Genomic DNA, 24,960 nt, shown 5'->3' on the forward strand with positions numbered 1-24,960 from the left:
CAATCACTCCTGCAATGTAAAGCTAAACAGTATTGTTAAGCGATAATTCATATGGAGATGGAGAAACCAAGCATGGCTGATTATTAGTGGCGGGAAAAGAGAAATCATCAAATCTTGTGGAATAAAAGATAGAAACAACTCTGAGAAGTAAGACAACTGAACAAATCAGCACATATGTTGGACTCTTTGCAATAGGCTTAGCATGAAGATAAATACCATACAAAAACCTTTAAATGAAAAAGAATCTTTAGCTGAAAACAAAAAATAAAAAAGATAGGTTTAAAGTTTCTAATTTCCATGACCCAGTTTTTCTGCAGGACTGTGGCTCAGTGACTATAAGATCTGAGTGCCGTGTGAATATATGTTGTAATAACTCTGGTGAACAGTTGAATCCCTAGATCTGTCAGTCTAAAAGGGAGAGAACATTCCCTGCTTTGAGTGAAATACATAAGCAGCATCACAAGCTTATGAATAATTTATATGAGAATATCCTTGATATGGACAACAGAATGAGAATAACCTACCTTTGTGAAGTGAATAAAGTGCTCTGCTCAAAATTCTTAGTACATTACTGAATACATCAGACAATGAAGATCAGATGATACTCTAGCCAAAATGTTATGACTATTTCAACATTGATGAGGATACTAGTCTAAACATATCGATGTATGACAATGAGAACTCCTCATACCAAAAATACAGACCAAAAAGTTTTCAACATCAGAAAGACTCGGCTTGCAATGCCAACAAATTTTTCTTGCTAGTGGCAACTTTTGAAAACTTTTCATGATGAAATCAATCAGCTTTTCTCCTTTACTTCTAATTTTGTATTGAAAGGCATTTTTAACTCCTTATAGCATCTCTCATTATGATCCATCCCTCAGTTTTTTTTGGCAACTTATTCTCTTGCATAAACCTTATTTATCTACAAACAATGAAAGTAGCTTAATTGCTTTTAAGTGTTTAAATAAGATTGAAACTATTACCTTGAAAGAGAATACAGCTTTCCTTATAGAAAAAGGTATCAAATAAAGAATAAAGGAAAATTGTTAGATAAAGCTGTGTAGGAAATTAGGTATTAGCAAGTAATATAAATAATTTGCCTCTGGTTCTTATTTGTCTTAATTACTTTCTATTTCAGTCTTATCCAATTTACCATGTGAGCACAACATGGCCTCAAGTGGTTCCAAAACTTAATTCTAAAGGTCGTGACTTACTTCAGGTAGTTAACTGTCTTTTTTTTATCACAAAGTTTTAACAATATTTTAGTTTCTCTAGTTCCCCACTTAAAATTACAGTCTCTTCTTATTTTTGTTCCCATTAAAAAGAGCCATGTATCATTATCAAAATTTGAAAATGTTTCTGTTGTTATTCTAGAGAGAATAGGTATTTTGTTTTAATAGCTTAGCTGAAGGGAAAAGGATAGAACCTATGACCTTTGTAGGTCCTTTGACATTGAAGAGGCAAAAAAGAGAAAGAAACTAAGAATCAAGGGTTGCTGCTAACTGCTACTACAATCTCTGTAATTAATTCAGTTGGAAGTCAGTGTCTGCAAGTAGGACTGCCAAAAGCTGAGGCAGCCTCTCAGAGTAATTTTCAAAGATTGGATTCCTGACACATCTGGCAGTAGTCTTTCCCTGGAAAACCACTTCTATCTGAACTCCCTAATGAATAGATGCTATGCAAAGGGAGGAGAGGTACAGTTGGAAGTAGTATATCATAAAAGAGTCCTGATTTAAAAGCTTGCAGCAGAATGGGATCAACGAAGGTCATCCAAGAGCCAAATGATATTGTTAAACCAAGCAATTATTTAGGTCTGCCAACTAGTTTTATCATGGTACCAGCTCTAGAGAGGTTGTCATACTGGGTTTAGAGTCCTCTCTACATTGTATTAGGCATATGCAATTTGAAATATCTAAAGCTAATAGACAAACTCTTGGCTGCGGCTTTAGAAGCCAAACCTCTCTTAGGATGATCTCCATTAGTTGATTGTGGAAATAAGAAAGAAAAGAAAGAAGAAATGATGACAATTAAACAGATGTATGTAGATAGAGATAGATCCCATTGAGAGTGAGGAGAGAGAGAGAGAGAGAGAGAAATGAAGAGACAAAGTTGACAGGTTGGGAGTGACACTGAAGTTCAGTAAACTAATGTAGGTTGGGACAGAGTAATAGTGCAAACAAAAGAAATCATAAGTACAGCTAAAGCTAAAGATAATTAGGATTAACTAATTAGAACAAACAAAAGAGAATTAAGACTAAAAAATGGTATGAAAAAATAAAAGCAGGAATTATGAAATAAAGTAAGTTGAACATCTATTTCATATGGTGAAAGAATATGAAGAAATATTGACCCAGAGAATGAAGAACCATTTTTTAATGACATTTTTAAAAATACAGACTCAAAGTAGACCTTGAAGAGAGAGGGCATGTCATTGATGAGTTTATGAATAGTGATGAAAGGACTTTTACAAACAACAACTGATTGATTGTTTAACCAACCCATTAGATAAACAATTGATCAGTTAGTTGGTTAAATATTTAATTGATTGACTAACAATAAAGAAGTGATATTGAACCAGTGTGTGTGGTTATTATTATTGATATAATGACTCTCCCAAAGTAGAAATGATGAAGAGAAAATTGAAACAGAAATTTCATTACGTTAATTTTATAATGATATAATGTAGTAAAAGCAAATTAATTAAGAACAACGCACATAGGCGCAGGAGTGGCTGTGTGGTAAGTAGCTTGCTTACCAACCACATGGTTCTGGGTTCAGTCCCACTGCGTGACACCTTGGGCAAGTGTCTTCTACTATAGCCTCAAGCCGACCAAAGCCTTGTGAGTGGATTTAGTAGACGGAAACTGAAAGAAGCCCGTCGTATATATATATATATATGTATGTGTGTCTGTGTTTGTCCCCCCAACATCGCTTGACAACCGATGCTGGTGTGTTTACGTCCCCATAACTTAGCGGTTCGGCAAAAGTGACCGATAGAATAAGTCCTGGGGTCGATTTGCTCGACTAAAGGCAGTGCTCCAGCATGGCCGCAGTCAAATGACTGAAACAAGTAAAAGAGTAAGTATCAGACAGCCATCTAATTGGTTGACTTTTTATACTTTACCATTAACATCATGTTACACCCATGGCCAAATTATTCAGTCTTCAATGTCTGAATATACCTAGTTCTAAATAGGTAAACTAGCAATATAAGCCAATGCCATTGATAAAGGAAGCTCCTTGAAATTAACTAGTGACTTTTTTTGATTTGCAGTATCAATTTCCCTTCTCTTGAGAAAATCTATCATAGAGTAATGTTCTATATGGAGAGAACTGGAGATAAACACTAGCTCTTTATCTCCAGTTCTTTCCATATAGAACATTAAACTTATAAAAAATACAAACTGAGCAGAAATTATCATAAATTTTGACTTCTGAGGCAGTTAGAAATGAGAGAAAAAAGTCAAACAGAATATATATAGAACTAAAATTTAGGGCAAAAACAACTTTTTTTTATAGAATAAACATAGCCTGTCCACTAGTATTCCTGATGTATAAATTGAAGCTGAAATATTCAGTCTACAAGTGTATGATGAATAGTGTCTGTAGTAATTTATATTCAAATTATTAATTATTTTTGCATTTACTCTATATTTAGGGAACATTTTTTATTCTATTTTGGGTCCAGGCATGTTTTTGCTGTGAAATATAAATTATTATTTGGAATATATTTGAATTTTAAAAATTTTATTTTGTATGTATAGAGTTGAAAAATTCAAGACTGATAACAATAATGATTGAATTGTTACCTTTTCTTTTCCAGCGACTGTTAGTTTGTAATCCATCACAACGACTTTCTTCTGAGGAGGGTATGCAACACAGTTATTTCGCTGACCTCAGTCCTGCAATCAAACAGGGTTGAATCACCAGCTAAATATGAAACATTTTGTGATTTCACTTATATACATTGTCAATTCTGTTGATAACTTCTTATCAATCAGTATCTTTAATTTAGCAGAAGATTAGCAAAAATATATTTGCTACTTTAAAGACTGGAATAACTATTAAACTAAGGTTATGTAAAGTACCTCACATTTGAATGGTTTATAACAATTCAGTAACTAATGTAACTCATATCCATTGGGCTGTAATTCTACCATTTTTAGTGTGATTCATGTAAAATGTTATGGAATCTAGTCATTTTCTCCTTTCACTCCTATTTCTTTCTTAAATATAATGTTATTATCATTTATAGCTTCTTCTCTTAGTTTAATGTTGGGAAAAGGAAAATAAAGAGAATAGAATTCCTTTGTATCATTTTTTTCTTTGTAATTTTCTCCAGTTTTAATGTTCTTCTGGGTTAGCTTTGTCATGTCTCAGCTCTTTTCCACAGCTTAGAGCTGCAACACCTACCTCAGCTCATATGCTCTTCTGAGTATGTTTTAAAAACTTTTCCTGTGTGTTGTTCTTAAAGTAATCAAGCTACTGAGAAGCTGGTCAACTCCATTGTGATTTCACCCTTCAGGGTGGAATTTGAAATTATTTGTCTAGAATTTACCCATTAAAAAATAAAAAAGCAATGCATGCAGTGTTGCCAACTTAAAATCACAATTTTATGCTAAATTTCAGTAGAAAAAATACCAAAAAATACTAAAGACTAATTATATCAAAAAGCTTATTGATCTAAGCATAGGAAGATGCATTTTATTTTTCAATTTTGATTTGATTACACCCATACTACTGAACAACCGTTCAACTTCTGCATTTAAGTTTGGCAATGTCAATAGATTAATGGCAAAATTTGAAACATCTCTAAAAGGATTTCCTCCAGTAGCATCTTTATATTCCAAGACTTCCAGCCAGAATGCCTCAGTATTAGACGTATTTGTCCATTTAACTAAATGAATGTTATCAAACTGAATTTCAATTGAAGCAATTTTTTCTTCATTTAAATGTATTGCTTCTAAGACAGGTAAAATTGGCTCTTTGAAATGCTGCAAAATATTCTCTACTGAAAAACATTTGATATTCCTCAGTATATTAATATTTCCTGGCAAACGGTGCTTGAACTCTTTATAAAAGCAGAGTAAAAATTGTTGCATTCTCTTTTACAAATATTGTTTTCTTCGGTGGCTGTTAGTCTTCTTGATAATCATTTCTGCTATCTTCCTCTCGAGCCTGTAGGATCCAGAAATTTTTTAATAGAAGCATCTGGATCAAGAGGATCAATTCTACATGTTGGCAACACTATCATATTAGCAACAGATTTGATCAAATTTGAAAGATCTTCAAGTAATTTTGTTTTATCGACAGTGTTTGATTCAAACAGTTTATTCACTTCCTGAACATGTTTTAAAATTGGATGCAAAAATAAAAGGTAAAGTTCATTCCTAGAATCACAAAACATTTCATGTAAAGTTTGTGCTGTAAAGCATTTTTTTTTTTATAGTTTTAGTTTGGAAGTGAGTTTGCAATTCAACTATTGGCTTAAAATTCTATTTACCACTGGTTCTATTGACAACCACCTAGTTGTACAAGAATTCACAATCTTCAAAGGCTCTTTATCATTGATAGCAAGGTAAAGTTGTTCGTAGACACTTTGTCTTGTTGAAGAATGAGAGAACCATTTATAGGTTTTGGATACTTTCTAAATTAATGGGCAAACATTCAGCACAAGAGTGGGATACTGTTAACTGTAAAGAATGACATACACATCTAAATAGAATTAATGATGGAACTTTTAATTTCTGGAAAACACCATTGTTGACTCCTGTCATTACTCTAGCATTGTCAGTTCCTACACCCAGTAAATTTTTTATATCTAATTTCTTTTTCGCTAATTCAGTTTTTAAGGAAGTAAGTAGAAATATAAAGGGGGAGACCCCACCATCCTCATACTTCTATACAAGATATATAATCCAAAACAAGCATGAAAAAACACAGGCCTATTTTAAAACAGTCAAACTGAAAGTAAATCAGTCAACCTGTCATGATAAAATCTCATCACTACAGAATAAAGCATTGTTAGGACGAATTTCCATGCTTTCATTCTTTGCAACATATTTACATTATTGTGTAGTGAGTTCAGGTGCTGACATAAGTTATCTTCCCCCAACAAGCAGCACTGTATCCAAGTGGTGGGGAGGGGGTTGGAAAAGTTCATAACTTAATAAATTTCCTTTGGATAACTTTCATTTGATAACTTTCATTTGAAGTTTCATGAAAGTGAAAGAAAATTCAACAATAGCCAATAGTATTAAAATTTGGCTGTAAGATACTTTAACAAAAGTGGAAAAGGAGAAAAAAAGAAGAAAAACGGGTAACTGTTGTGGAAATGTCATGATCAGAGAAAAATGCTAAATAAAATTTTAAACCTATTTCCCCTGCTAAATACTAGATTCAAAAATCTGCTAAATGCTGAAAAAAATGCTAGATCAAGCATAAAATATGCTAAATTGGCAACCCTGAATGCCTGCCTTTCCCATTTTAAGCCAAAGTACTACCACTACCATCAGTGCCAATAGAAGCAACAAACCCAATGAAAATAAGAACCACAAAAACAAAAAGTTTAATAGCTGAAACAACGCACATGCCAGTGACAATAATGCAATGACAACCCTTGCTACCACTACCAACATTAGCACAATTAATGAAAATACCGCATCAAACAAATCCACAAACAGTGGTGTTATTGACATGGTCTGTGCACATGAAGTAATTTTTTTATCTTTGTAAGTTTGCAAAATGTGAAATATTTCCTCAGCAAACGTTATATGATATCTTTAAACATACTACAAAAAGTCCAGGAAGCAACACTGGGAAAGTGTCATATATAAATGTAAAAGACTAAGAAGTAGAAAAGTGGTGCAAGAAACACAGAACCAGATCAAAAGTGTCTCAAACCATTCAGGGGTGCCAAAACAATTGTTACTAAAGAAAAAGGATTCAGTACAGTAGCAGTTAGATTTACAACAAAAGAGAAGGTTAAGAAGCTCTCTGTGAGACACCAAGAAGTGATGAACTGGTAGCAAAATAGATGTGGAAAGTGATAACATAACTCATGTTCTTTTGTCATTCTGTACTCTCCTAACACCTTTCTCTAAAACATAAGTATTTTGTTCCTACACTTGGTTAGGGCTCACAGAGGAAATGACAATGGACCAAGATGTCTGGCAATATGAGGTTCTAGAGAGGATCCACCCACACCAGTGAAACTGAGTGCTAGAAGCATTGTGTCTCACCCACATGTAACAATAAAAATTTTCACTTGCCCTACCCCAAGAAACCAAACTATATCTCCTCGCATTTCCTCTTCATACACTATGATTATATCCCACTCCCCCTCACTGCCCTGCTCACTGTATTGCTGCTTTCCCCACCCCCACTCCCTACTCGTGCTTTCTTGGCAATGCTTGGCCACATATATTATGACCTCCATACCTTGAGGGCATGCCTTGGTAATTGCCACCATTTATCTCTCTCTTACTGACTACAGTTCCATCTATGCTCTGATCCCTGTTCCTTGTGAGTATACCCTGGCATTTCACCATCTTTCTCCTGCTCTCTCTTGCACTTTTACTGTTCCCCCCACACACACACTCTCTCTCTCTCTCTCTCTCTCTTTCCCTCGCTCTTCCCTCTGACTGGTAGCTATGTATCTCCTCTACAGCAGCACACCTGTTTCTAGCCTCATTCTCGATCACTCTCTCTTTCCTTCTCTTGCTCTTCCCTCTGGCTGGATAACCAAATATCTCCTTTACATCAGCATACCTGTTTCTGCCCTCTCTCCCTCTCTCTCCCTTTCTTGTCAGGTAACCTTGTACCTCCTCTACAGCAAGATACCTGTCTCTGTCACTTCGTCACACTATAACCTTTCATCATCTGACACAAGATCACCTCCTCCAATGCTCCTTCCCCTTTCAAAATTCCTTGTCTTGCAAGTTACTTGGTGATGTGCCAGGGCAACTAATATCAGGACAATTCATTCTTGGACATCTCATACCTGGACAATTGATATCTAGGACAATTGATATACAGGCCAACTCATAACAGGCATAACATGGAAAAGATTTAGTTTTGAAAGAATAATCAAGTAGGAATAAAATAACTGCACACATGCACAGACACACACACATACAGCACACACACATGCACACATACAAACACCACACACCACAAATGCATACACACGCACACCACAAATACACACCATGCATACACATACACACACCACATACATGCACACATACCGCACACACGAATACACTTCACATACCACAAATACATGTACACACCACACGCATGCACATACACACAAATACACGCACACATACACACGAATATACACCACACGAATACACACCACATGCACGCACACACATACACATGCAAAATTTCTTTTAAAAATAAATCTTTATCACTTCATACCTATTACAAGTTATCCTACATATCAGTTGTCCTGGTATCAGTTACCCTAGAACCACCTGGTGACCCTGCTGGTGCTGGTGCTGGTGCCATGTAAAAAGCATCCAGTCCACACTGTGAAGTGGTTGGTATTTGTAATGACATCCAGTTGTAAAAACCATGCCAAAACTGACCTTGCCTGTGCTGGTGTCCTGAAAAAAGCACTCTCTCCATTCTGCTGGGTGGTTGGTTTTAAGAATGGCATCCAGCTATAAAAACCATGCCAAAACAGACACAGTAGCCTGGTGTAGTCTTCTATCTGGCCAGCTCCTGTCAAACTATTCAACCCCTGCCAGCATGGAAATCAGACATTAAACAATGATGATATAGGTGCTGGTATGACTGTGCTTTTAAGAATTTCTTGTTTCAGGTTCAATCCGGTATGTAGCACTTTTGGACAAATGTCTTCTACTATATCCCCAAGCCAACCAATGCTTATGTGTGGTGCATGAGTGTGTGTGTGTGTGCATGCATATATACGTACACATACATTTACACATGCACAATAATATATTTTAATATTTGACTTAGAAATAGCGAGACTAATAATCTGGTGTAGAACTCATTATATGTATGGTCCAGAACAAAATGTTATGAGTATAGAGTGATAATAGAAAACAAAGAGATGACACTGGAAAAACCAAATTTTATGCAATGAACTTCGTTAGCTTTCTGCAATAAGATGAGATGGACTCTTACTTGAGTACCAGGATAACATCCTATAGCTTCATAACACATGTATGTTCTCACTCATAACGCCAGTATGTTCTGAGGATGTAACTTCTCAAGTAAAGTGTACTTCATATTCAAGGCTCTGATGAAGCTATGGGATGTTATCCTGGTACTCAACTAAGAAGCCACCACATCTTATAACAGAAACAGCTGTAAGCTAATGAAGTTCATTACATGACATTTGGTTTTTCCAGTGTCATCACTTTGTTTTCTCTCTCTCTCTTTCTTTAATTCAAACAACACCCACTAAGAAATAACAGCTACCAAAAGAACCTAAAAGACCTACTACTCAAGCTCAAATTACAAAACGGAATTATCATTCACTCCGATACAACTAGGAACTCCTACACTCTGGATGTTAATTTATATCACCAACTGCTACATAAGGAAATTACAAAAAGATACAAAATAGCACCAGATGCCACCTTAAGATCTATGAACTTAGCAGCCAAGGACATTATGACAGACTACGACTTAAAGGACAAAACTGAACCCTTCATGCCATCCAGACCTCACATCACACTAAAAGACCATAAACCAAATTTCTTAACCGATACTAAAGTAAGATTAATATGCCCAAATAAATCAGACCTATGTAAATTAAGTAAACCAATACTCGACAAATACATCCCTAAGTTAAAAAGTAGAATAGTCCTAGAACTATGGTCCAACACATACAAAGCTCTAAACTGGTTCTCCAATATACAGAACATGAAGAACTTGCACCAGCATGACCGCAGTCACTTGGCTGAAACACATAAATAAATAGACATAGTAGATCACTACTCCTCAAACCTACAATCCTAAATAGCGCCCTAATATTTTCCAAAATTCACACGCATTTAACTATGAAGGAAATAAAAGTAATACTAGAAGCAAAAAAATCAGTTATAAACTTTGGGTATGAAAGGACTCCCCTAACTCTTTTGACATCACCATGGGAGCCCCAGATTCAGCACAGGTAACTGACCTGGTGGGCATTTATTTGCTATCATACCTACAGGAAGAATTCCCAGAACTCAAGGGTGGATTGTACAGGGACAACGCACTTTTCATAATAAACCCTTAAATAGGAAACTAGAGCTTATCAACAAAAACTACACAAATTCTTTAAAAGATTTGGACTATCTATTTCTATAGAAAAGTAACACAACTTCATTAACTACTTAGACGCAAACTGCAACTTAGCCTCAGAACTCCACAAACCCTATATAAAACCCAACACTAACCTCAAATCCATAAATGCATCCAGTAACCATCCGAACTTTATTAAGAGAGGTTTAGTACATAGCATTAGCAATAGAATATCACACCTCTCTTCCAACCAACATATTTTTAATAAGCATAAGGAAATCTATAATATTGCACTACATAAAGCAAGATTTAAACAAAAAAATTAAATACCTAGACCCCAATCACTATACAAAGAACCTAAATAACAGGAATCCACACGATAATACCATTAACATTAACCACATGCCAAACATCACTACAAACTACACCAACAATAAGAACAGCATAGATAAGCTCAACAAAAATAATAGTAATAGAAACAATGTTAATTCCCATACACAAATCACCAATAATATTACAAACAACAACATGAATACCAACAATGTGATAATAAAATTAACAATATTAAGTCTAATAACACGAATTATAAAAATAAGTTGAAAAATAATAATAGCTATAATATGAATAATATAAACCTACACATCGATAAGAATAAAAATATAGAGCCCCAAAGAACAAGGATAAATCCTGTTAAAAACTATAACACTAGGTCATTGAGTCCACATAAACCATACAGAAATAACCCCAATAAAACAAACGAGCAATAGTAAAGAGAAACCCAACTATAAAAATAAACTCGATAGCCATAATTATAATTTCACATGCCTTACAAACAATGAGGGTAGTTTCTATACCAGACATAGCAATACTAACAATAAATATAATAATAATAATAAGATCTGGCTCATAATCCCTTTCGCCATGCACCTCAAATCCAACATAGTTTGCTCATTAATGAAACTAATAGATAAACACTTAAACCTAAATGATAAATATGCAGCAATATTTAGGAATAAAATTAGAGTAGGCCACAGCCTGACTAGTAACCTAGCTACCATCATAGCCTCAATTAATAATAAAAAACTAGACACATTCTATGAAGCTAGGAAAATTAGGAACAATAAATGTAACAACCAACAGACTAATAGAGCAAATCCCACCACTAATGAACCGCCTCCTAGTAACATAGACAAAGACCAGAGTAGTAATAGCCCCCCACAACACAACATGAACAGATATACCTAATAATTTATGTGGCTGCAGGGATAGAAGTAAGTACCAATTCTCTAATAGATGTAAAACTAAAAACGTAGTTTACCAATGTGACATACAAACAAATAGCCATATAAAATCTTATATAGGAGCCACAAAAAACGAAATGATACTTAGGTACAATGCACACCAATCTAGCTTCAGAAATAGGAATAAGGCAAATTCAACAGGGCTTAGTAGCTATATCTAGGAACTTAAGGACAAAAAAATAGAATATAGATTAGAATGGCGCATACTCGCAAAAACAACTTCTACAAATAGACGGTGCAATCTCTGTTTAACTGAACGCCTGGAAATTCTAACGACCAAACCACTTCTTCTTAATAGAAAATATGAGAACATTAATTTTTGTCTACATATAGACCTCTTTGTCTTTTCCAAGTATCGGTGAACCCACTTGACCCTGTACAAATCCTACACTAGCATCTTCATCGAAATAATCCCATTTAGCTGGGAACCACTTAAACTACTTACATGCATATATTCACTTCCGAACCTCCACTCACTTTATACACCCCATAAATTATTATACACCTACACAGGGCTTCCTCCATTACTACGAACTTCCTACATCTTTAAGTCCCAAAGACACAAATTCCTTACTTATCCCGGACTGAGTAATCCGGATAGAGTTAGCTCCCTTTTCACCATGAGTTAGAGTTAATTCCCTTTCTTTACACTGCTGGTGAAAAGTCTAGCCAGAATAAACACGTGGAAAATATGTGCTTAGTTAAACTTGGGACTACAGATCAAAATAACCTCCATCCTACATCCACTTCACAGCAGAATTATCGAATAAGAAATCTACTATAATGTACGACTCACCATTCTTTGTCTTTATTCTCATTACTAGTTTATCCCTATGTCTTTCACTCTTCTTACCTCTACATATGACTCTGCATTCTGATGATGTCTACCACTACAACTGGTAAACAGAAACAATCGTAAATGTACTATTACTACCACTTAATTAATTAATTAATTAATTAATTAATGGCTTACTAGTGCAGACAACCAACTTCTTTCTGTTATTTTTCCTCCAATTTCTTATTGCATATAATATTAAACTACAGTTTACCCGCTGAATTACCTGCTACCATATACCTTTTACTAAGGACTGTACCTACGCAGTTAATCACCAGGAGCGCCTTTGGACTTAACCATCACTTAAACACCTCTAACTTCATCATCATCATCATTGTCATTTAACGTCCGCTTTCCATGCTAGCATGGGTTGGACGATTTGACTGAGGACTGGTGAACCAGATGGCTACACAGGCTCCAATCTGATTTGGCAGAGTTTCTACAGCTGGATGCCCTTCCTAACGCCAAACACTCAGAGAGTATAGTGGGTGCTTTTACGTGTCACCGGCACGAAGGCCAGTCAGGCGGTACTGGTAACGGCCACACTCAAAATGGTGTATTTTATGTGCCACCCGCACAAGAGCCAATCCAGGGGCACTGGCAACGATCTTGCTCGAAATTCCTTACACATGCTGCGGGCACAAGTGCCAGAAAGGCGATGCTGGGCACAGGTGCCATCACAATTTCGCTTTCGCTTGCCCCAATAAGTCTTTGCAAGTTGAGTTTCGTGTCCAATGAAGGAGACGATGTTGGCATGGGTGCCAGTCGTCGAATTTTACTCGATTTCGATTTCACATGCCTCAACAGGTCTTCGCAAGTGGAGTTTAGTGTCCAATTTAACTCGATTTCGATTTCACTTGCCTCAACAGGTCTTCGCAAGTGGAGTTTAGTGTCCAATGAAGGAAGGAAGGTACGCATAAGTGGACTGACTGAGGCCTTAGATTTAGGTCTCACTTGGCTTGCCGGGTCTTCTCACGTGCAGCATATTTCCAATTGGCAGAGTTTCTACAGCTGGATGTCCTTCCTAACGCCAACCACTCAGAGAGTGTAGTGGGTGCTTTTACATACCACAGATATATATATATATATAAGGTAGCTTACAGACATTTGTCTTCTTAGAGCATGTGGCAAAGCCAGTGTATCTACTCACTTGCCCTGAATATTAATTTATAAATTTATTAATTTTTCCTTATCTGGTTTATTACATGGTAACTACCTGATAAAATCATATATAGATTTTATCCTGAATTTTAATATATATATATATATATATATATATTATAATAATTTTCCAGAGGATGTAGCAGTCACTGGATAAGTTTGGCACAGAAATGTTAACATAGAGTGGTGAATAAATCGATATATCGAGTTCGAAGTCTCTGTCTCTTTTGAATATGAAAATTTAAAAGTTAAAAACCTTATATATATATATATATATATATATATATATATATATATATATATATATATATATATATATATATATATATATATATATATATATATATATATATACTAGCAGAATATCCAGCATTGCCCAGGATAAGAAAAGCTATAAAATGACCCAAAGTGGTTCTTAATGAAGGTATAACCAATATTATAATGTGTTATTTGATTTATCTTGGCAAGTTAATTGTTACGTAAGAAAATGAATTGTTTTCACTACATTTATAGCAATCCAGTGTGTAATGAATGCACTGTCCTATAGATACAGATTTGGTATGAATAATATATTTCATGATCTGTGTTATAGAAATATATCAAATTTTTGTATATGAAATAAAAAGAGATATTTGAGTGAAAGTGAAAACAGTTATATTTCATTTGAAACTATTATATTGTTACACACCTCAGGATATATTTGTCTCATTTATAGTCTTGTTAGTGTTGTCTTTCTGCTTCAGAATGATATTGCTTTTGCAGTGTAGCTCTCCACGCATGATAACAGCAACCTTATTGTATTCAGATGCATAAGAACAACATGTATGTTCATCCATTACGATCTGAAACTTCAAGGAGGGGATGACTTCAAGGCAGATTTGAAACTCCTAATATAACAGTTTTTTGGCATCAATCATACCTTGAAGTTTAAGAATCAAGTAAAACCATGTGCCTGAGGAGATTGCTTTTCTATTATGAGTCTGTCTGTTTGAATCATCAACAAAGTACAGCTATAGAAACTATGACTCTTCACTATAAAGGAACTGAAGTGAATCTTATGATAGATTTTCCCTTGTAACTTGAAAATTGTCCTGAAATCCCTTTCCCATTTGGAAAGCTATGTTACCTCATGTTCTTACAAATATGCATTTGAAAATTACTATTTGTAGATCTCTCAACGAGAAATATTTAGCAACAGTACACGTGAGTAAAGATTATTTGCCAACATAACATGGCAGTCCTAGTTTAGATGCATTTATTCCTCAGTAATGACTATAAGAAGCTGTTTTAGGGACACTGGTGGATCAGCAAGGACTGATAGATTAACTTTCCCATTGGAACAACTCAATGCATTTGTCTTGTTTATATATATTGGTTAAGCACTTATCACAGATTTTGAACATGATATCAACTAGGGACTACTTTTTCAGAAGCATAATCATGTTATGTTTCTTCTGCCTCACACTCTGGCAAGTTTTTGTGGGGAACTGTATGTTTTAGAGAGAGATAGAAGGGGGAAACAGAAAAATACATAACAATATTCACAATTAGTAGGCAATGAGGAAAACAAACTAAAGTTGTAAGGGAGAAAAAGTGCTTGAGAGTAAGAGAGAGAGAGAGAGAGAGAGCATATGAGAAACGAAAAAGAATAAAGAATGGGAACAAAAATAAGACAAAGTGTTTGAAAGGAGGCAGTAGTAGAGGACAAATGAATATTATATAAAAATAAGAGGGTGGGAGGAGAAACAGACACACAAGGATGTGTGTTTGTATCTCCTTGTCTTTATGTCCTGTGCTAGTTGTAAACAAATGTCACCAATATATTTCATTCATTAGCAATCTTCTGTGAAATCATGTCTTACATTGTGCTGTTAATATTCACAGGACTAAGATATATGCATATATTGCAGAAGTATTAAGCTAAGAGTAAATCATTGTACTTGGAATTCATTGAGCTGGAGAAAGCCTTTGACAGGGTCCCTCACTCTCTAATCTGAGGCTTGTACAAATGGTTTGTGAAATCTGTACAATCTGTACAGGTGTGAAGCCAGTAAGGTAAGAGTACAGATAGGAGTTCACCTGGTCTCAGTTGTCAGTCTCCTCCTATTCATTATTGTTTTCTAGGATGTAACAGGAATTTAAGTATATGGCAGCTGCCCCTTGCAACTGCCATATACTGATGTTCTCAATGGAACCTGTAACAGAATTAGAAAAGAAAGTCCTGGTGTGGATGTAAAACCTGGAATCAAAGTCCCTTAAAGCTAACTTAGCAAAAACCAAAGTTCTAGTCAGCAGGAAAATAGACAGAACTCTAACCACTTCAGGCAAATGATTCTGTTTGATGTGTAGGCAGTAACTAGTGAAGCTATGGGCACACGAGGTACAGTGGAATCACTGGAAGGTTTACAGAGAAAATAGCATTTATACATGGAAGATCTGCAGGAGCAATGAACACTAAGGACATGGGAAGTAGATTTTCTCAAATGCCCTGGAGGAAATCATTTCTGTTACCTGATTAAGCTAATCAGCAGTAGAGGAGGATGTTCCAAAAGTATGGCTGCTAGAATAAGAATAGGATGGATAAAATTCAGAGAGCTTTTACCTTTGTTGGCAACAAAGAGTCTCTCTCTCAGAGTGAAAGGCAGATTTCTGATGCTTGTGTATGAACAGCAATACATGGTAGTGAGACATGGGCCCTGAATGCAGAGGGTATGTGAAGACTAGAGGAGAATGAAGCTAGTATATTCCATTGGCTGTGTAATGTCTGTGCATCAGATGTATTGTGCAAGAGAGAAGATTGAGCTGGTTTGGTTGCGTGGCGCATATGGATAAGAACAACTGAACAGAGAAATGCTGATCACTTATGTTATATTGACTGTTAGATATGTAATTCGTCTGACGTTCCGTGTGTCATGTGGTTCGTCTGAGTTCATTGTTTCATTGTTGTTGTCTTGTGGGACTGTCGTAGTAAAATGTCATTGATATATATATGGCGGACATGACTTTTGTTTATTCATAACGAACATTGGGTGAGTGCGTTCTTTGTATGTAATTGAACAATAAATGTAATAATTAAATTGTATAACTCGTTATGTTATCTCTGCGAGTCAGTCCGAGGGAAACATAACAGAGTTTATTGGCGTCGCCGATAGTATACATGCTTACTTTACCGTAAAATTATTCATCGTAATAACAATGGCTGAAAAACAGACAGTAGAACTTATTAAATTGTTTAGGGAACAAATGGACAAGCAAATGCAACAACATCAGAGAGATATGGACGCTCTGTTAAAACTGTTTGGTGCTCGACAAGTTGAAGGCGATTCTAGTGGCTATTTTTCAGCTGCTTCAACAACAGTGTCGATTCCACCATTTACTGCATTTGATTCAGCGACAGAACTATGGCCTGATTACTGGTCAAGATTCCGTACGTTTGTGGCTGCTAATGCTGTACCTGAAAAACGCATGGCACAAGTGTTCCTGACCAATCAGACTGCTACTGTTTACAAACAACTTGCTAATCTGGCTACCCAACAAAATCCGCCTAAAGATATCAACAACTTGATAATGGACGAAATCGTTGACTTCATGGAGGAACAGTTCGACCCTAAACTTTTCATTGTGAGAGAGCGTTTCAAGTTTTGGAGTGATATGCAGCGGAAGCCAGGCGAAACTCTCCAGGAGCTGGCAGCACGTATACGCCAGGATGCAGCTACCTGTGATTTTCCAGCGATCACCAACCCACAGGATGAAGCTCTGAGACAGAGATTCATATGTTCCGTTAACAATGAAGCGGTTCTGAAGGCGCTTTTTAAGATAAAAGACTCAGAACTAGATTTTGCCCGTGCTGTCCAGGTTGCCATTGAGACTGAAGACGCAGCAAAGGTTGCAAAAGAAACTGTATACGGTTCCAAAACCAAGCAGGTGTACAAGGTCCAGCAGAACAGGAATAAGAGTCCTCAAAAGAAACATCAGCAGTCTTATTCCACAAACCAGGAGAAATGCTACCGATGTGGAAAGGCCCACAAAGCAACAGACTGTCCTTTCAGGGAAACCAAATGTCATTTTTGTGATAAAAAGGGTCATTTGCAAGCGGTGTGTAGGAAAAAACAACATCAGCAACGCAATGGCCATTCACAAACTCCCGTGAAAAGAATCACAAAAGCTGAGCTAGTCAAGGCGATCCTAGGTGAAGTTTCCCGAGACACTCACAGTTTAATTGTGCCAGTAACAATCCAGAACAGACTGTTCACAATGGAATTGGACACTGCTACTACAGGCAATTTTGTTTCCTTGTCAGTCTGGAAACAACTTGGAAGACCAAAGCTGCAAGATGTCAAGCATCGCTATGAATCTGCCAGCAAGCACAACCTGCCTGTTCTAGGAACTTTCATGGGCCAAACCAAGGATCCAACAACTGGTAAGCAGGATCTTATACCTTACATAGTCACCAAGATCTCTGATCTTAATTTGCTGGGTCGGAATGCTATCCAGACTCTGGGAATTTCCGTAGACACTGCTCTAGGTTTGAAAAGCATAGACAGCCAAGCTAAGAGGGAAGGTGCAGAAGGGATGTATCCAAAGACCTCAAGCGAGCCCTATGTTTCCCTGCAGCAAGATTGTAACAACATGTGTGATGAATTTCCAGATCTTTTCAAACAAGAATTGGGATGTCTCAAGAACTTTGAACTGGAAGTGAAGTTCAAATCGGACGCAACACCAGTCTTTCACAAGGCACGTCCGGTCCCATTTGCTCTTCGTGATGACCTGGCCAAAGGTTACGAAGAAGGCATCGCCAAGGGAATCTGGAAGCCTGTTCAATTCAATGAATACGGAACGCCAGTGGTACCGATTCGTAAAGCACACGCTTCAAGCAACCTGAAGCCCAAACTACGGATTTGTGGTGACTACTCTGTGGGAATTAATGACCAACTTGCTGATCACCGTCATCCAATGCCACTCCCTGCTGAACTGATGCAGAAACTCGGAGGTGGATTCAGATATACAAAGATAGACCTTGCTGATGCCTATAATCAGATCAAGCTGGCTCCAGAAAGTCAACGCAGACTCGCACTCAGCACTCACCGTGGAGTACTCCTGCAACAACGACTCCCTTTCGGAATCAAGTCAGCACCTGGTTACTTTCAGGAGATCATGGAAAACCTGACCCATGATCTACCTGGAGTGGCCGTCTTCCAGGATGACATGCTTGTCAGTGGGAAAGATGCAAACAGTCACTTAAACAACCTAAAGTGTCTGCTCACACGTCTAAGCGACAATGGACTCAGATGTCGCCGTGAAAAGTGCCAGTTTGCACTACCCAGTGTAGAATACCTTGGACACATTTTGTCGGCTGAAGGGATCACTAAGGGATCCAAAGTCGAAGCAGTCTTAAAGATGCCATCTCCAATGAACGAATCAAGCTTGATTCGTTCATTGGAGATGGCATCTTTAAGACTGCTTCGACTTTGGATCCCTTAGTGATCCCTTCAGCCGACAAAATGTGTCCAAGGTATTCTACACTGGGTAGTGCAAACTGGCACTTTTCACGGCGACATCTGAGTCCATTGTCGCTTAGACGTGTGAGCAGACACTTTAGGTTGTTTAAGAAGTGTGGAACTTGTAGAAAAGTGATACCCAAGAAGTCATGGGACAAAGTAATGAAGGCTGATCTCAGAACTTTGCATTTCATGAAGGAGTTGACAAAAGATTGGCAATGTGTAGTGCCTGAGAAAACCTACTCATCTTGTTGAAACTGAAGTTCTGGAGGCATAATTTGTATATTACACAACTGAGCCTTTTGTATTATTTCCTTATAAAGTTATCTCTTTATCACTGATCTCTTCATCACTTGCCTAACTACAGTATCCTGATCCCTTTCTTCATCCTTTAAATTTTCATCATCTAGTATAAAGCTGCCGCCCTCTCTCCTGTAGTTCCACTCTGTCAAAGGAAGTCTTACATAGTCACATCACTAGTGCTGGTACAATGAAAAAATACCCAATACACTTTGTAAATGGGTTGGCATTAAAAAGGGCATCCAGCTATAGAAACCATACAAAAGTAGACATTGGAGCATGATGCAGTCCTCAGATCCATCAGATTTTATCAAACCACCCAAGCAATGACAGCATGGAAGATGGAAATTAAAAGATGATGATGATATGTACAACACTTCAAAGATAATCCAAAATATTTCTATTAACAGCTCGAATTCTTTTGGGGGGAAATTATGGTTTTAATGTTATTTTGCTTGATGGCAACACCATGCCAAAGACTAGTTATGTGAGCTGTTCTTTACATATAGCACCCAACACAGAATAAATAGCTAGATATTATCTAAAAATGGAACCAAAATATCTGGCTAGGCTTCAGTATAATTATTTGTGCAATCCACTCTTCTACAGTTATATAGTACATATTCCAAGCAATAAGGGTGAATAACGGTCACCTGTATTGTTTACAATAACTTTTTTGACCAAAGACTTAAACTTTCTATTTTAGAAGTGGCTGCAGCTTATATGGCAATTTTCCTTCAGTTGAGGAAAAGCATCTGGAAGATCAAGAGGTAGAACAGATATAAGAGCATTCACTACATGGTAAGATAAATAAAACTCTTTAATGCTATAATACTGGTCCACCAGCCCAAGATTCTGATTTTTTGTCACATATCAATTGACAGAGTAACAGAAACAAGTGTGGGCACCGATACTAGCACTAAACACAAATGAAAGCCAACTGAAAATCTATGTTGACTTCAGATGCATAGTAATTCAGTTTGCAGACAGTGAAAATCTCATCAAGGTTTTCCAAGGAAATTATGTATGTGTCCTTTCAGTTTTCTATGTATAAACATTTGGACTTAGGGTAGTACTTTTCCATGGATACTGCTATAAATGTTATGCATCTGGCAGAACAAATCAGGACAGCTAACAAATGTTCCACCAGCAAGCCAGTGAAAACTTTGGCAAAGGTTCTCAAGAGATGACAGAGATAAACATTTTAGAATTCCATCTGGATTATTAACACCACTGTTATGTATCTCAAATTCTTTTTAGCCATCTGTTCTTGTAGGTATTGTCTGAATAGCAAATTCTTCAACAGTTTTCAAAAGAGGTTGAAATGGAGTTGCTGATTAATAATTCTCTTTGAGTGTTAGCTGATTGAAGGTGGGGCAAAAGGGACTTCTGAAATGAGGTGAAAGAAAATGGCATCTGGAGTTTGTAATGCTACTCTGGATTTTTAAAAATATTATCTTTTATTTTCAGGATGGTACTTCAGACCACAAGAGGTTTCTTTTGTGATATTTCTTTCAGTTTGCTGACAAGGCCTCTAATTTTAATGTTAGTAATTTTTGGAATCAGTGATTTTTTTTTTGTTGTAATATAATCCCTCATATAACTTGTTTTTCCCTCCTCAATGCTTACATATTTGATGTTATGAAGCTCCCTGATAACAATTTGTAAGTGAATACAATGATGAACATGATACATTCATGTATACCACTGCAGGCATTATTTCAACATCTTTTAATCTTAATTATAAACAAAAAGACAAAATTACAATTGCATAGAAGTAGAAACTGGTTAATGCTGTCATGGATCCACTATCTCTGAATAAATGACAAGAAAGCTGTAGCTCAATTCTTGTGCATCTGTGTATGTATATAAAAGCTATTAGTTCTTAGAAGTTTTGGAATAGCAACCACTACTTCATGGGAAAGGAAAAGGGCAAAGCAAGAATGGTCTTTCTCCTTTGTTAAAATTTCAGCAATTATTCTATCTTTGACTGATATATTTTCAGTCAGTTTGTGTTTCTGTAACCTAAATGCCAGTATGCTTCTACACCTGTTTTTGTATTTTGTTTTTTGTACAATTTTGAACCATATATATATATATATATATATATATATATATATATTATAATGGTGCACTCCTGTGGACAGTTTAAGTTGAATTAGCCCACAGCTAGAAGTCGTTTCAAATTGATAAACATAAAATGTATAATTACCATTTTCATTAGCAGCTTATGATATGGTATTAAGCAACTTAGGCAATGAATAAAGCTTTTTGAACACAAATGTGGCTGTTAGTAATAAATGAAAGGCCATGAAATGAGATTGCTATTTCAGTAGGCATTAGGGATGCTATATCTTATCTGAAGCATTTTGTATCATGTAGTTATTTTTCTCATAATGCTTGATACAACTGCATTGAAGCTTTTTTCAATGAAAGTCATGTATGATAAAGAAAAGCAAACATTTATAGCAAACACACAAATAGAATAATGGTATATACAAAAATAAATGTCAGAGCATGCTTAAGAGCAAACAGCATGTGTGAAGTAAGAAGGGCCATTGCATGCTTATGAGCAAACAGCATGCAAGAAGTAAGAAGGATCAGTGAAGGTAATGTACTGTTAACAGCAATCAGGAAAATGAAACAAAATATCAATGAAATACTTGCAGGAAATCTGATTGCTAATGGCTACAGTTTGGCGTAGATGTGAAGATTGCAGTAGAGGAAAGACTACTGTAGGGCTGCTTTGTAGATGACATTTTTTGGCTTTTCCTTCAGGAGCATAGATGAATAAGTTGTTTGGATGCCCAACTCTGGAACAACCGACATAGAACCATCCATGTGAAAAGCATGACATTCGAAGGTCCAATCCGACAACTTTCAGCAACTGACCTTGTGTTTTGTTAATTGTCATGGTAAAGCTGAGTTTGAGAGGGAACTGAAGTTTCTGCATAGGGAAGGAGCAGTCTGTTGGGGTTAGCAGAATTTTCAGAATGAAAATGGTATCATTTTTGCTGTGTCCCATGATAATTTAGGCTTCAGTACCATGGTCCATCATTTGTTTGACCACAAGATGAGTTCCATTGCATAGTGTGGGTGCGTTTAGAATGTGTAGGAGGATGACAGGGTAACCAACTTTTAAGTGAAGTTCATGGGGAGGGAGTCCTGAAGGATCTTGGGAGTTGAGAAATTCTGTTGGAAAGTGTGTAACCTGATCGAGGTCGGTAATGGTGTCAACTGATCTATAATAATGTTCTTGAGAAGATAGCTGACTGAGTAAATTATGTTGACAGCTGCATTTGTAGGTGCAAGAAGAGCCCTGTCACAAAGCCAATCTGGTTTTATATATTCCATTGTAAGATTTGGGTAAACGGTAGAACATAAGTCATCAGGGCTGAAGACAGTGTGGCCAATGGTGGTAGTGTCAAGATATCAGTTGTCGTTGGACGTAACTTGTCCATTGCCAATTTTAAGGAGCATTTCTGAAAACTGGGTTGATTGTGAGTTGTTTCAAATGAACATGAAACCAAAAAAGGGATTTTTTAAGACAGGCATTAAGTTCATTAGTGGGTGTTCCTTTGTGTATAATAGGCAGAGTTTGTTGAAAATGTCCTGCAAGAAGTAGAGTCACACCTCCAAGGATGTTGTTATTCGATCTAAGGCCTCTCATTGTGTTATCAGGTGCTTGTAGGAAACATTTATGGGACATAGTTGCTTCATCTCAAACAATGAGTTTGCACTTTTTCAAAATTGTCACTTCAGTCAAGGAATGAATTATGAGGCATGTTGGATTTTCTTGATGTGTTACATTGAAAGGTAATTTGAAGGTAGAGTGTGCTGTTCATCTGCCATCAAGAAGAGTTAAGGCTATTCCTGAGTAGGCAACAGCAATAGCAAGGTCACCATTAGGCCACTTTGCACGAAAAAGATTCAGGAGGAATGTTTTTTTCTCGTTCCACCAGGTGCATCTACGAAGATGATTCTGCCAATGTGTGTGTAGATGTTTCCGAGAACAAAATTGTATATGTCAGCTTGATCAGAATTCAGAAGGGGCTTGTTGTCAGCAATATACTGTTTGAGTTTGTGGATGTGGCAAGATGTTTCTCTGAAAACGAGGCGATTAGGACAGGCGTTTTCATTTCTGTCTGGAGTATTGAGAGAATAAGCGTCCAATTGCTATAACCAAGTCTTCAAAGAGAAGAAGCCCTCCATTGTAAATGGCAAGGATAGTGGGTGTGTCAACGTTTACATAGGTATATAAATGTAAGGGAAACGATCAATTTCTGAATCTTACTTCGCAAGGAGTTACCTCCCTTGTCCAGTCCACAATAGCCACCATAATGCAGGAATGGTGAGGAAGTTTTTTGACCGCAGAAGCCATATTACTCCATAAGTGAAAAATCTGAAGAGTCTAGTGCAATCTGTGGAACATAAGTGGTGTATGTGTCAAGTGTGAATGAAAATTGGATGGGAAATATTGATTTTAAGTGGAATCAAGTAAATAGCCTGTCTCTCACCCATCCACACACATACACACATCTTATATATATATATATATATATATATATATATATATTGATGAGGATCAGAAGTAGTGAGCAGATTTCAAGCTTTCAACCAAAGGCATGAGATTTTGAAAGACTTACTAAATCAATAGCTATTACTTCTGTTCTATATATAACTTTACTTTAAACCAGTGGTTCCCGAACTTTTTCAGGCTGCTGCCTACTTGGTTCCAAGGCCACATTCCTCACTCACCATTACAGACATAGACCATTTTCTGCAGCAAATTCAAGACATTTATTTCACGAATAAATCTTAACCTAATTAATCTTTTATTTTCTTTGTTTTTTGTTTTTTTTTACATTCATTGCCTGGTTTTGGTCACCTCATTATCACCCCATTTTTCTTCAATGCCCCCTGGATCTTTCAATCCACCCCTCGGGGGGGGGGGGGAGTTCCGCCCACTTTGGGAACCACTGCTTTAAACAGTAGTTTCAAGAACATTGTATTTATTGATGTTTGGAGTTTTGGAGATTTTCAATTTCTTGGCATTGTTCTGTTGATACCTTCTACATGGAAATGTATGATGCATTGCTGGAACTAGCAGCTGGAACTGAATATACGAGACCCAAATGTTGATTTTGAATTATTTGAGTGTCTCTCAGAAAGGTCAATACGAGTTATTGCTCTTGGCTTAGAAGAGCTAGTTGCAGAAAAAGACGGTGTCTGTAAAACTCATTTTGATGACAAAGTTATATATGCTGTTGTGTCAACGCCCCCAAGCGAAGAAGTAGGATCACCCAAGACATATAAATAAAGGTAGTCTGGCCATGGTAGGTGAGTTGAGTAGCAGTCGAGTAGCAGTTGTGTAGAGATCATCCGAAAGTGCTAGATAGCAGTAGCATTGAGACACAACAGTGGCTACGAGGATTCGCAGCTCACACAACCACTGTGTAGTATTGCAATATAACAGTGGCGACGAGGTTTCTAATAGCATCAAAAATGGAAGAGTTACCGAAAGCAGTAGTGAAACAACAAGAGCAGCAGCAGCAGCAACTACAGAAGTTAACAGACTTGTTACTGCAGTCGA

General features: G+C 36.7%; 1 protein-coding gene and 1 long non-coding RNA gene across 3 annotated transcripts in view; both read left to right on the forward strand.

Moving 5' to 3' along the window:
- LOC106880362 (cyclin-dependent kinase 5) overlaps positions 1-4,317 on the forward strand; it is an 80,882-nt gene extending 76,565 nt beyond the window's left edge. For both annotated transcript variants that reach the window (XM_014930247.3, XM_014930248.3), the window contains exons 10-11: positions 1,142-1,222; positions 3,827-4,317. In XM_014930247.3, coding sequence (XP_014785733.1) covers positions 1,142-1,222; positions 3,827-3,925 — 180 coding nt within the window. In that variant the 3' untranslated portion in view covers positions 3,926-4,317. The remainder of the gene's footprint in view (positions 1-1,141; positions 1,223-3,826) is intronic.
- Positions 4,318-13,971: 9,654 nt separating this feature from the next.
- The window catches only part of LOC149134045 (uncharacterized), a 28,901-nt gene continuing 17,912 nt past the window's right edge, over positions 13,972-24,960 (forward strand). The window contains exons 1-2 of the long non-coding RNA XR_016243108.1: positions 13,972-16,598; positions 20,074-20,168. This is a non-coding gene — a long non-coding RNA (uncharacterized LOC149134045). The remainder of the gene's footprint in view (positions 16,599-20,073; positions 20,169-24,960) is intronic.

The sequence above is a fragment of the Octopus bimaculoides genome, chromosome 9 (genome assembly GCF_046866305.1).
Source record: "Octopus bimaculoides isolate indiv1 chromosome 9, ASM4686630v1, whole genome shotgun sequence".
In the NCBI taxonomy this organism is placed as follows: Eukaryota; Metazoa; Mollusca; class Cephalopoda; order Octopoda; family Octopodidae; genus Octopus; species Octopus bimaculoides.